This window comes from Silene latifolia, chromosome 9, assembly GCF_048544455.1.
Source record: "Silene latifolia isolate original U9 population chromosome 9, ASM4854445v1, whole genome shotgun sequence".
NCBI classification, from domain to species: domain Eukaryota; kingdom Viridiplantae; phylum Streptophyta; class Magnoliopsida; order Caryophyllales; family Caryophyllaceae; genus Silene; species Silene latifolia.
In genome coordinates, this window is record NC_133534.1 from 50,919,405 (window position 1) to 50,933,817 (window position 14,413).

At 35.2% G+C, this 14,413-nt stretch overlaps 2 protein-coding genes across 2 annotated transcripts; one reads left to right on the top strand and one right to left on the bottom strand.

The window, feature by feature from the left end:
* Nucleotides 1-484: 484 nt before the first annotated feature.
* On the top strand, nucleotides 485-6,535 carry LOC141599745 (D-glycerate 3-kinase, chloroplastic). Its single transcript, XM_074419853.1, has 12 exons — nucleotides 485-895; nucleotides 1,679-2,067; nucleotides 2,248-2,327; nucleotides 2,409-2,460; nucleotides 2,536-2,577; nucleotides 2,654-2,732; nucleotides 3,027-3,058; nucleotides 3,137-3,205; nucleotides 5,429-5,503; nucleotides 5,596-5,712; nucleotides 5,795-5,845; nucleotides 6,155-6,535. The coding sequence occupies exons 1-12, from the start codon at nucleotides 754-756 to the stop codon at nucleotides 6,296-6,298; spliced, it is 1,272 nt and encodes a 423-aa protein (XP_074275954.1). The 5' UTR covers nucleotides 485-753; the 3' UTR covers nucleotides 6,299-6,535.
* A 241-nt stretch (nucleotides 6,536-6,776) lies between these two features.
* Nucleotides 6,777-9,669, bottom strand: LOC141599746 (auxin-responsive protein IAA14). Its single transcript, XM_074419854.1, has 5 exons — nucleotides 9,297-9,669; nucleotides 7,939-8,120; nucleotides 7,751-7,862; nucleotides 7,366-7,427; nucleotides 6,777-7,213 (listed from the first exon to the last, which is right to left on the bottom strand). Exons 1-5 carry the CDS (start codon nucleotides 9,527-9,529, stop codon nucleotides 7,185-7,187), a joined length of 618 nt encoding a protein of 205 aa, XP_074275955.1. The 5' UTR covers nucleotides 9,530-9,669; the 3' UTR covers nucleotides 6,777-7,184.
* Between the last annotated feature and the right edge of the window lie 4,744 nt (nucleotides 9,670-14,413).

Genomic DNA, 14,413 nt, shown 5'->3' on the forward strand with positions numbered 1-14,413 from the left:
TAAAATGGTAATTTAGTTTAAAATATTCTAATGATAGTCTTTAGAAACATAAAATTCGGTCCATTTGGTCCGGACCTAAAATATCCGGGTTTGGTCCGGACCGGACCGAAAACTCAAAAAATGAGGACCGAGGACCGGACCTAAAAAATTCGGTCCGGGTTTGGTCCAGACCAAATGGTCCGGTCCGGTCCATTTTCCGGCCCGGACCTAAACTTGCTCACCCTACGTGCAACGGCTCTTTTATAAACAAATGTGAGTAAATGTTATGAGTTTGAGGAGTGATAAAAAGTCAAAATATTAATTTTTTATTTATAACACTCAAATTATCTGTGTTATCATCTTATTGATATACATATTCTTAAAAGAGTTGCTATAATCTTACCAAGTTTAAAACGATATACATGCGATCAACTAAAGTGTGATACGGAGTAATATATTTTGAGGTTTTAAAAGGGTGTTGATTTTCGCAAATATTTTAGTCAATACGGTACACATGAGACAAAAAAAGGAGTGTGATAGTAGGGATGGTAGTAGAGAATGTAGGGCGTAAAGCATAAATACAAGTTGGAAGGTTCCTGGGCAAATTTGTGGAGGCCAAGACCCACATCATCATTCATCACTCACTCTATCATCATTCATCGCCCACTCAACAACATTACCACATGAGACAGATAGAGATATAGAGATTAAATAAATAAAATAAAATAAAATAAAATAAATAGAGAGAGATAAAGTGAGAAAGGTGCATCATCAATGGCGAACGTGCTCAACATCTTATCTCCCGCGTTGAAGTCGCCATCCTCATCCCCTGATCTTTTCACTAACAGACCCTTCATTTCTTCGCCTATTAACTCACCTTTTCATTTCTCGCCTTCCGCTTCTTTTCCTTCTTCAGGTCATTTTTGATTGATTGAGTAATGCTGTTCAATTTCCCATTTCTCTTGTCTTTTCTTTAATTTTCAGTAATTTAGCTACATATTTAGGTGATTGCTGATTATTTGATTGAGGGACAGGAACTGAAGAATCCAAGTATGCTAAATTGTTCATTTTTAGGAAAATTGATTCAGTTTTGGGAATTGACAAGAGATTAAAATGTGGGTATCAGGATTTTGTAGAGTATGTGCATGTGTTTCTGTTACATATTCTGCTTTTAGATAGTTGCGGAGAACTGAGTATATATACTAGCAGTCAGCATAGCAAATCTATTAAGCAATATATATGCTCCGTATAGATATAAAATCGGGCATCCGGTCGAACAGACTACGTACATTATTTTGCGTACCGTACGTCTCCCCATCCAAACCATGGCCTTTCCCTTTCCTAAAAAACCAGGAAAAAAACCAAAAACAAATTAAGGAAATGGTTGTACTTGCTTGACAATTTGAATCCTTTCCATTTCTTCCCCTCTTTTTTGCCTTTCATTTCCTCTGAATGATCCGGATTTTGTTCCACAACCATCTAACGGTCAATTGTTTGAGGTGGAGAAGAAATAATGATCTAAAATTGTTCTATTACCGGATTTTGTACAAGGACGCCAACACGGCTGTAGTTTTCAGGGATGGGGAGAGGAGGGAGGGAGATTGGGGAAGACTTGTGGCTTCTGTTACGGAAAATGGCTTGTTTGTATATTGATTTTCATACTTTTAACTTTTTGTTCGGTGGTAAATTATGTCTGCAGGATGCCGCTGTTCATGTATAGAGGAGATCGGGTATACCAGCCATATAAACATGTACAGCAATGCAAGAAGACAGAGCTATATTTACTCGGCTGTTCCACCAACTTCGGTGGCCGTTACCTCTGTACAGGACCTTTATGAATTTATATGTTCAGGTCCACTTTTAAATAAAGTAGGCTTGACCCGCGAAAATATTGGCGAGTCAATAGATAGATGGTTAACTTGTGGATCACAACTTTGTAGACTATTTCAGCTCAACGAATTTAAACTAAATGATGCACAGAAAGTCAGAATCTTCCATTACTATATACCTGTCTTCTTATGGTGTGAAAATCAAATCTCTCAACATGCATCAACGTTCAAGGATGGAGAGGATCTTCCTCCTTTGATGGTAATATTATATACATTTCCTTTTGTTGCTGTTTTGTATATAAGGACTCTGTCATCATCTGTTTCATGTTGCCTACCTTTTGTAGCAAACTGGTGTTGTGTCTTGTTTATTTTATTACTATAAGGAAGTACATGTTATAAAATTTTCAGGCCTGCTGTCTGAAGTTAGACTCTTTTGCAGATAGGATTTAGCGCTCCACAGGGTTGCGGGAAGACAACACTTGTATATGCTCTTAATTTTCTTTTCTATGAAAGCGGCAGGTAAATTGCTGCAGATCAGAAATTTAATTTAAATGACCATGGCGATATGTTTATCAAACTGATGACATGAAATTGTGCTAGGAATTGTGCTACGATATCCATTGACGATTTCTATTTGACGGCTGAAGGACAGGTATATGCTTTAATGCCCTTTTTGAAGTCTGAATCTTGTTGCCGTCTGCTGATAGAACTTCCATGCAAAATGTAGGCTAAAGTAAGAGAAGCAAATCCAGGGAATAGACTTCTGGAGGTAGTGATCACCATGAATAGTCAACTTTCTGAGTGTGAATGTTTGTGCACTTATTATGCTAAATCTCTAATTCCAGTTCCGTGGAAATGCTGGTAGCCATGATCTTTCGCTATCCGTTGAAACAATTACAGCCTTGACCAAGCTAAATAAGGAAGGTATTACTCTACATTTCTGGTCTTTGGATAGGTTTGCCAAGTTTTTCTGTTATCGCTTGTCTGTCGGTGCATGCAAGTGCAAGTGTTTGGAGACAATCACTTGTTGGTTCAAGTGCATATGAATGCTATTTATCATCCTCCCTCTCTGTGCTGCGCAACACGGCAAGGTCTTAACTCTCATGTAGGAAAAGTCATTCCGTCTTTGACATCACATGCTTCTACTTCTCTACTCTTTATTGTTTGGATCCTTCCATAACATATATTTTAACTCCAATGAAAGTTGAAATATTTCAGGTATGAAGATGAAGATACCACGGTATGATAAAGTAAGTACTAAAATGACTTGCAGTTACCTCCACTTCTCTATTTTAAATCTTGTTTGAAGTCAATTAAACTATGTGCAGTCTGCATTTAATGGGAGAGGCGACAGAGCGGATCCTTCAACATGGACAGAAGTTGAAGGGCCATTGACAGTAAGTAGTTCTCTACTTCTCTTTCTGTCTTGATACTCAGATGCCAATTCATGTCAATGTACTTGGTGGAGATTTTCTGTGATTGCTTTTGACCTTTATTGCTTTTTCAAGTTTTTGGGTGAGTGGGTAGTTCTCATATACTCCCTCCGTCCCGATCATTTGTTGTCCTTTGGTTTTGGCACAAAGACCAAGGAAATGGGAGGGGGCCAATTACTAAATGACAAGTGGAATGAATTTAGTGTGAATGATCAAATTACTCATCAAATTCATTCTTAAAATCGAAAGTACAATAAATGACTGAGACACCCCAAAATGGAAAAGGACAACGAATGACCGGGACAGAGGGAGTATAAAGAAATTACCTTAGTTTTAAAAAGCGTACCTCGAGTGCGCCTAAGGCGTGTCTTGGATGAGCACTAGCCAAAACACCTCGGGTGCATTTTGGGTGTGCCTTTTTGATGAGGCTCACTTAACACGATTCCTAGTACGCATTATTCCTAACTTTTACTCCTTTACATGTTAGCCAACATGAAAATTCCTAAAAGAAGGTTTTGTTGCCCAATTGTTTTTTGGAAAATACAATTTTTTTTACTAAAAATAGGATGTCTCGTGTCCAAAAAGCACGTGCTTTGCGCCTCGTTGCCTTCAGTGCGCCATGCACCTCTTCAAACTAAGAAAGAAACTTAGAAAACTATAGTTTGGTGACCCATCAAAACAACCATCGTAACAATGAGTTAAAATAAACTAGAGAAACTTAGATCAAGGCAGTGCAAGAGAAAAAGAGGAACCCTAGGAATAATTAAGAAAGTTAACAAAATAAAAATCATTAGAAAAAATAACAACTTTCCCGCCAAGGTTTTGGGTTCTACTGTTGCTACAAAAAAAATGAGGCTCGAACCATCTGATATAAGGTTTCTATATAGGTTCGAGTCCAACACTAAAGCTATCAAGAAAGTAGTCACAGGGAAGTAAAGTTTCGTTGCAGCATTGCACCTTTGAAGCTTCAAATTTATTCAGTTAAATACTGCAAATTTCAGCTAGAAATGTACCAACAAGGCAACAAGTTTGGTTGGCTACTTGAATTAAACTCCTGATTCAAACATAATTTAAACCTTATTTGGAGTTTTTTTTAACCACTAATTTTTTCCATCTGCCAATTCTGTAGATATCATTATGATTCTTGAATAAACTTTGTAGGTCATTCTGCATCATCTATGCAAGCCGTTCCTCCAATTTCTGGGTTTTATCCGAATTTTCTACTCTACAAATATAGTCAGATCTTTAGTCTCAAAATGATTTGCGGTTCTAAAAGCTTTAACGGTAGCTAATATAATAATAAAAAAAAAAATAGACTAAAACAAGGAAAGAATGATAAAGAGAGCATGATAAAGAACAGTACACAAGTAAAGATAAAAAAAGTGAGAAGGAAACTCCAGCAATATACAACAACAACATTACCCCACCCCAGTGCCTCAATGGCTCCCGCAAATTGCGGGGTAAGGGGGGGTCGGATGTACGCAGCCTTAACCTTGTGTTAGCAACACAAAGAGGCTGTTTCCGAATGACCCAAGATGAAAATTGCGTCGAGAACTGCATCGAAGGACCACTACTTCACAAGAGAAAGAAGCGGAGCCACTTTAGTGAGCCATTTTGCTTTATTCCATCAGAATCCAGAACCAAAGAGTAATGAATCTTTGGCTCCATTGGAAATATGGAATCAAACTCCAGCAATATACATTACTGAAAAAAATGTACATTCTACAATCATATGTACACAACATTACCCCAATGTCTCAAGTGATTCTGCCAATGACAGAGTAAGGAGGATCGACTATATCAGCCCTACTCTCATGTTAAAAAGATATCTCTCTCTCCATTTTTGTGAATTAGCCCCATTGGCCACTTTTTGTGAGGGAAACTGTGGACCCATGGGGTTAATTTAAGAAAATAGAGGGAGTACTTGTTTCCAGATGATCATTATGAAAACTGCATCGTGAGCTGCATAGACCTTTGTGCTATGTCACAATTTATGACACACCGATAAAGTAATCCATTTTTATTGACTTGATCATATTTGAGGCCAAAAAATTGCGAGTTCTTGGTCCCATTGGAGATGAAAAATCTACAATACTTGTTTATAATTATATAGTTTTATTTAAATAAGATTTGTCCTACTTATTCAATATGCTGACATTGCTTAATTGTGTTATGTTGCCTGTTTAGGCTATATTGTTTGAGGGCTGGATGCTCGGTTTTAAGCCTCTTCCAGATGAAGCAGTCAAAGCTGTTGATCCACAGGTTAACTCTCTGATATATGACAAATGCTGTACGTTTTCCACCTTTGTCAGCCATTTCATGATTCTAGTCGGTATGGATTCTCATTGATGCAGCTAGAGATTGTAAATAAAAATCTACAAGCTTATTATGATGCATGGGACAAGTTTATAAATGCGTGGATTGTCATCAAGATCAAAGACCCAAGCTGCGTCTATCAGTGGAGGCTTCAGGTTTCTCTTTCTTCTCGTTTTGCACTTCTTTGACATTGTTATCTATGAAGAGAATAGGAAACAAGTTTTTGTGAATTTACAGGCAGAACAGGCCATGAGAGCCGATGGAAAATCAACAATGACCGACGATGAGGTGGGATTCACATACACTGTTTTCGACATTTTTACTCATTAATGAAATCTTGTTTGAGACAATGAGATGGTTGTATATATACCCAGTCATTATTTCAATTACGAAATGAGAAATACAGCGTCAGTTGGTGTGCGCAAGTGCAAGTGTTTGGAAACAAGATTCATTAAGTTTCCTATTCTAATTACTAGGATTCAAAACCCATAAACCTCAAATTTGATTTTATTACTCCTTCACCCCAAAAAAAAGAGTGTAATTTTTTCTGCAATATGAAAAGTTTCCTCTGTTGAGAATTTGTAGTGGACTTCTCAGGTGATGGATTTTGTTTCGCGTTACCTACCGGCATACAAGGCTTACCTGCCAACACTGTACTCGGAAGGACCAAGTGGGTCAGATCGAAAACGTACACTCGTCATTGAAATAGATGAAGGAAGGAACCCCATTCTTGCAAACTAGATTGTGTTTGTTCTTGTAAATTTGTATTATTGTATTCGCTGTATAGATATTTTCTGTTCATATTCATTTGAGCTCCTGTGTAATACTCAAAACTTTGTACATTAATCTACTCGAATTTGATTAATTGTACAATGATAAGGCCTCCGAGATACTAATTTGTGAATCTTCGACGCACAGTGCCCTAGAGTTCCCTCGATTATATCTACTTTTTGCTAAAAAAGTAGTCCCTCGGTTCAATCTTTTTCACACTTTTATTCAAATTGCTAGAGAAGAATTTCGAATCGTGAGAGAGAAATTAGTTGTACATTGTAAATGGCCCTTGTGTCTCAGATACAAAACCTTAATCTTGTTAATGTTTCAACTTTTTTTGTAATTAGAGTACAAAAAACGGGTAGAGTCAGGTCAGAACTTGACAAGTCTACGTACATGTGGCTATTATTTGAATATTTAAAGAAAAGGCAAACAAATGGAAAAAAGATTTTCCAAGAACAAGAAAGCAAGCGATAGTTAACAAGAAGTTCCAAACTTTCAATACATATAGTATGAATTATAACCTAAATGCTAACCATTGAGTGGTTGACTCACAATAAGTTACTTCGTATATATTTCGCTTCCTTAGCACATCCATATCTATGGGGAGAACCCTTAACCTAGCAATTATGCATAAATAAAAACTGATCAAACCGCCCTTAATCTCTAGTGACATCGGTTCAAGTCCAAACCAAAATCCGACCTTCTAATAATCCGATCGAGAAGGAAAATACTAATGTATTCTATAAATCGACATTTCAACCATTCTAGGTGGACCAACTTTTCTTCTTTTCTCCGATTAATCAATCAATATTAAACCATGCCAGCTTAGACTTGACTTTGGCAAATAATTCATTTATTCTGCCTTAGATAAAGTTCTTTGTCCTGCAGAGGAATACATAACAAAAAAAAAAAAAAAAAAAAAAAAAGTAGATTAGACTTTTTGCATAATAATTTTAACACAAATTCAAGCAAGATGGGTTGTAATTTTAATGAGTTAATCTAGAGTAATAACCAACCAAATGACGAGATGTTACCTAATCCAATTGCTTCAGAGCCCTTCATCAGCCGAATTCTCTTACACGATTCAACAAACATTCTGCACAAATCATAAGAAACTAATTAATTTAATTTTAATAAATATATTAAAAAATATCCCTCCATGTTTTCCTCCTTATTGCCTGCCTCTAGGAGATCAAAATTCTGAGTATGTACTTACAAATATGAGACGGTCTTAAAAGACTTACAACTTCGGTCTTAAAAGACTTACAACTTTCTCATGCAAGGTGGTTTTATTTATTTATAGGGACTATGTTGTAAGTTTAAGACGGTCTTAAAGAAAAGTAGCCGCTTATAAAAATAATTATCAACATAAGCACTAATTTAATTTTAAAAAAAAAAAAAAAGAGAGAGGAGACATACTTCCAGGGAACATCTCCAACCATCATCCAGTCCCCATCTTTGTCCTCATAAGTTGGTACATATTCGGACCCATTTACAGCACCCATTAGCTTCCCATCATTAAACAAATTACCTGATATAAATCCAATTAAATATGATTATAATATGGATTATGCAAAATAAAGCAAAGAGAATAATTGTCTACATACGGATGGTAAAACAAGAGAACATGTCTTCCATAGCCTTCAAAAGTTGTTGATAACTTGTGTATAATTCAAGATCCACTTTCCTTAAAAACGGGGCTCCGTCGACTGCTACCTTTACGTACTTGCAGCTCTTCATTGCGTTTTTCCTGCTTGCTCTTACTGGTGGCCACCCTACCAATTGTGCCCTGCAAAATCATCATTCAACCAATTTTAAACTCGACTCGACTACAACCGATACGTCTTGTTTACGATCATTATTATTATAAGCTTACTACATATGGAGACATGGAGTACTCAGTATTCACTATAACTATTATTATTAAATTAACTACTTAGGCCCTCTTCTTTTAGCTCAATTTCAGCTCGTTTTAGTTCAGCTTCATTCACTTCAGTTCAATTGAATTTAATTTAATTTCTTTTAGCCAAAAAGAACAGCAGCTAGAATTTCTTGAGTTGACTTTTATATGTCATAGAAGGAACACTAAACAACATATTATGACAACAAAACAATAATTGTGTCATCTAATTTTTTAAAATGTTTTCCTAACGTATTAATAAGCTAATAAAAAAAGATTGTTGAGAAGCTCCAACAATAATTTTATTTATCAATTATTAGTATGAAAATTTATGAATCCATTAATAAAAGTCTCCCTTTTATAGAGATTCGTTTGTCTGTCTTTAATTTCGGAGTTTTTTCTGTCATTTATATCATTTTAGGGTTTTGTTTTATCCGAAATATAGATAAGAGCGGTTTGTTGATGATTTGTCATACGACTCTACAATTGATACGTGTTATTCGCCGATGATCTACGGTGCCGATAAAAGGTAAATTTTCTCCATCAATGAAACAAACGAAGGATCCCCTTAAAAGCTATATGAAGAGAGTGATACAAGGACGAGCCAAATTGTCATATCATGTTTTGAGATCCCTAGTTTTACGAGAGGAATTTGTCCGTTGGCTTCTATTAGATTTGTTGTTTTCGATTACACCTATCCCTTATCCCTTGTAAGTACCGTTTGGCGATTTATTAATGAATTGATATTTTCCTTCAAAAAAAAGAAAGAAAGATTGTTGAGAATATATCATGAAAAGTTGATATACAAACTCATATTTACGGTAATTAATAAATAATCTTGAAAATCCTTTTTTAATTAGCGTATTAACAATTTAATATGTGCGTGAAGAACAATAAATGCGGTTTTAGCAATGATACTAATTAAATTACTAGAAGAAAATATGCTACCCAAAATTCCGTTTCTGGCTACGCCTCTAATATTATAGAGAGTAAGACATATTTGTATAATTGTACAAGGAAAACAAAAAGAAAAGCCAATAAAGAAAAGGAAAATGATGAGCTTACTTGGGAGGGGAGGGTTTAGGAGCAGTAGAGTGAGCCATATCTTCATCAAAATCACTAGAAATGAATTTATTGTTTCCACCACCAAGCTTCAAATCAAGTGTCTCAGAAAACCCTCGTTTAGTCCCGGATTTGGCATCAACGTCACGGTGATTCGGGCCACCGGGTAAACCAAGAGTGAGCTCAGTTTCCTTCAAATCCATGCTCGAAACTTCCTCCGACTTTGATCTTTCCATATTACGTTTTTTTCCTTAATTAGATTACAAGTTTTTGTTGTTGGACCAATTTTTGCTTGTCAGCTGGAAAAAGTTATAAAAGGGACGCCTATTGGAATAGAGGTGGTATGTATGTATAAAATAGCACAAATTCTCCCTTGTGACCGAGATACCTGTTGCAAACTTGCGACGGGTACCATATTGTCTCACACAAAACCCATGGGGGTGAGACAAGGGCACATGGGGTGGATGCCCACCTTGTCCCCTCTACCCATTTCCACTCACAAATTACCCGTCGCAATATCCGACCCGTCACAAGGAAGACCTACTGATAAAATAGAGGGACAAAATAGAAGTTAGCCAGCGCAATTCTCCTGTTTTTATTATATGAATATACATACACATGAGCTTAAGAATAAAAGGTACGGTAGTTTGTTTTTGGGATTTGAGAATTGGAAACTTCTTCTAAAACACAAATTCTCACATATCCGTTTATAGTAGATGGTGATATTTGGCCCGTTTTGCTTAAAGTGGGTGAATATTTGGCCCGTTTATAGCTATAGATGGATATGCCCCGTATATAATGAGACGCTTTGATCATTTAATTGGTATAGTTTTTAATTTAATTGTAAACATTTGCTTGGAAATGAACCCCGTAAATTAACATCTTATCTTTCAAATCTCATCCATTGAGCCACTTTTACTCATTTGCTAAAATAAGCACTAAATTGTTTTATATATTAAGAGATTAGAATATTATTTTTTGAAAAATTCCAAATAAATTACTTTACGAAAAAAATTTCATAAATGACCAATTATTATTGCATTTTGTTCTATATACAACATTAGTTTAGGAATTTCAAAAATATAAAAATTGCTTTTTAGATTGAAGATAATACCGAGGAAAAAAAATTGTGCCCCCTAAAACTTTTAGTTCCGCCACTGTTTATATACCACATGACTACATGAGCAAAGAATCACAAATTCTCATTTATCTATTTCATTTTGAAAATGAGATAAGGTCACAAAGTGTTACTCAAATTTAGTACCTAACTAGCAAATTTACTCCCTCTTTTTTAAATTTGAATTTCAATTTATAGAAGAGATGTAACAGCATTAACGAAATTGAAATTATAGCTTTCATGACTTCATGCTAATTACAATATGGAATATATATTAACTAATTAATAATAAGATAATTTAATTTATCAATTTGTTAACATAATAAATCTGGAAATGCACGTAAAGATCTCAAGAACAATTGGAGGATAATCCAATTGATTAATGGACAATTAATGTCATTTTATTTTGGAAATATTTTTGAAGGTTAATTTGATCATCCACATAACCAATTTTCCACTTGTTACTTAATAATAAGACATTCCCTCTCCTTATTTTTATGTCAAAATAAAAAGTAAACAAATGACGGGACTTAAGGCATAATAGGTAATTTCTTTTTTGAAAACTTATAGTACTACGTCTACTAGTGCTTCTGTACTACTATTATCGATCAACGATGTACAACGAATTTATAATAGCTTCTCCACCTTATTCACGATGAAGAATAATCAAAAGGTATAAATATTATAGAACAATGATACACTACTTAATGAACTTATTTAAGAATTCGGAAAAACAAATCCCTCTAGAATTTGGAAAAACTACTACTAGTTAATTTTGATCATAAATATATAAACAAAATTAAAAATATACTCCCTCTTTTTAAGTCCAAATACCCCACTTTTTACACATTTGTCGATACATATATTGCAACGTTAAATTTTGAGTTACAACTTATAAAATTTTTATATTCTTATTTTATTTATTAATACGTATCAAATAAAATTTCACATGAATATATTTTCTCTTATACATTAGAAAGACTTATGAACATTTTCTTCATCCATAAATAGTGTCAAAAATACAAACGAGAGATTTGGACTTTAAAAGGAGGAAGTACATCATTAATACTCTCTCCACCCCGGTCAATAATTATGATTTGATTTTGATACAAAGACCAAGGAAAGGGGAGTAAGCCTATTACTAAATGACAAGTGGAACAAATTGAGTGAATGAACAAATTACTTATCAAGTTCATTCTTAAATTAAAAACGATAACAATTGACTGAGACACCCTAAAATAAAATAAGACAAACAGTATATTGCAGTGATATATTTTATTCATTTTGAAATTTTTATTTATTAAATACCTCACATTTTTTTAATTTTTTTTATATGAAATTGATTTTAACATAATAATACACCGAGTAGTAAATGAAAAAATGGTGAAAAGCAATGCTTTAAATTCCAAAAATTTTTCATTTGCGACTGACATATCCGTCACATGATTACAACGGATTAAGTATTATGCATGTGGTTAAATAAGACAAAAGTAAAGTGTCTAGAAAATAGCAATTTATTTTGTTTAATCTACCACATGAATAATATTTAACCCGTCGCAAAGACTTCCTATTAAATTCCAAGGCTAATAGCATACGTGGGAGGAGTTGACCATTGAGTTAAAGACATGTGTCATGTGACAAGCGGTTACGATTGGTACAAGTAGTAGTAGTAGTAGAAACTGTATGAATGATTGCCTAAACGTGTATTTCTGATTACAGTCTTGCTATAAACGGATATATTCGTCTATAATTAAAAATGGGTCAAATAGTTTGAATGTGGTGACAATTTTTACCCCTGCCATCTCACTTATTGCTTGTTCTATTAAAAATGTGGTATTGTATTTAGTCCGTCTTTAGTTATAGATAAATATGTACCGTCTATAATGAGATTTTGTGTTCATTATCGTGTGTTAGCTACGTAGGTCCAACCCAATCTTCCGACCACCTCCTTGTCTACGCCGTTCATTTCTTGTCCCCCGCCTTTTTTTTTTTTTTTTTTTTTTTTTTTTTTTTTGACGAGGAGGTTGGATCCTCCCGGACACTGTGACCCCCCACCGCTTAGGCGCCCTGTACTCATGTGAGTTCTTTTCCACGGGGATTATTCCTCTCCGGACGTCAGTCCCAGTGAAAGTGTTCATCAGGGAATCGAACCGGGACTCGCAATTCCTCCTTAGGATATTTTTTTTTTTTTTTTTTTTTTTTTTTTTTTTTTTGATGACGAGGAGGTTGAATCCTCCCGGATCTGAGACCCCACCCCGCTGCGCGCTGTACCATGTGAGTTCTTTCCCGCGGGGATTATTCCCTCTCCGGGCGTCAGGTCCCCAGGAAAGTGTTCATCTAGGGAATCGACCCCAGGACCTCGCAATTCCTCCTTAGGAGGCTTTGAGGTTACCCTGGAATTCCACTAGACTCACACATCTTGGGTATTTTTTTTTTTTTTTACTTTTTATCTTTTCTACTAGAAAACTTTACTTTTAGTGGGGTTAAATATTAAATTAAGGACCTCAACTATACATTTTTTTACAGATAAGAATCTAAACTATACTCCCTCCTATTCTAAATAAATGTCCCATTTGCAATTTTCGTCTATTCACATAATTGTCCCATTTGTCATATTTGGACATGATTTTTTACTTTTCTACCCTTAGCTCTTTTCTTTATTTACTATCCCAACCACCCATAACTCATCATATTCAATACTTTTCATTATTTAACTAATATATTCTTACCCCTATACAATAATTTTCGTTATTTTAACTATATTCCTTAATTTTCGTATCATTGTCCAAATGGGACACTTATTCGGAATAGGAGGGAGTAATATTTTACTGCTAATGACCTTGCATGCTAACTTCTGTTAATCATTAGTGCTTACCGTTTATCGTTTGCTTTGCTATTGTTTTAAGAGTTTTAAATTATTATCTGGCAACAAAAATAATACTATACGTTAAGAGGTCGGATATTTTCAAAGAAATAAACAAATGTCAAAAACAACAATATATCGTAATTTTAGGTTCTAAATTTTCAATTGTACTGAGTACAACTCATATGTTAAATTGTTTAAGGTACTTTCAACTTGATGTTTTTTGTTTCAATGTATCAGTTACAAATCCCGACCCCCATGGCAATACCCAGAGCCTCTTGAGACGGAGCACCCTCCAGTCTTTATTCTGGTTTGCTGAGATTTGTTGATATTGTTGAGCCCTAAAAGTCACATCGATGTCTTCAACAGTTTGGATTCATGCAGACAACCCCGACCCCCATGGCATACCTGACAAGGCTTATCATCTAGTTAAGTCAATTTCCTATGATGGTGAGTTTTAGAACTACATGTGGAATAAATGGGCAATGCAAAAGGCATATTTGGACAGGTTGTCATTACCTACTCGTCCACCACATGCTTATGTGAAAGGGTATATGGAGGGGTTTGTTCCACATTCAGATTCTTACATGATGAACGTTCCAAGCATAGTGGTGAGATGCCCACTGGCAGGTCCCACTTTCCGACTACGATATGTATAATATATTTTATTTACAATTTCGTTATGGTACTTTAATTATATTTTCATTTTACACTATGTTGATTATATTTTTAGGTTGGACAATCGCTTATTCAGAGGTTCTCACAGCTCGATGATGTTGTTGACCTTGCAATGAGTGGAGAATTCAGGAAGTTTATGAGGAGTGTTCATCCCCAATTGCGTGCATACTTTGGTAGAGCAGTTGGTGAGGGTAGTAGGGGGAGAGGCAGACGTCGTGGCAGCGGTAGGATCAGAGGCAATGGCAGAAGGGGCCGTGACGATGAAAAGGTAGAGTTGGGGAGCTGGGGAGACCGAGGCAGATGAGGCAGGATCAGAAGGCCATGAGGACTAGTCGTTGTACTTATTAGTGTTCTTTAGTTCGATTTTTTCTGCAGTTTGTTGGATTTTATTTGTTGTTTGTCGGACATATGTGAATTGTTTTGTATTAGTTGGACTTTTTTATGTTGGTTAACTAAATTAAC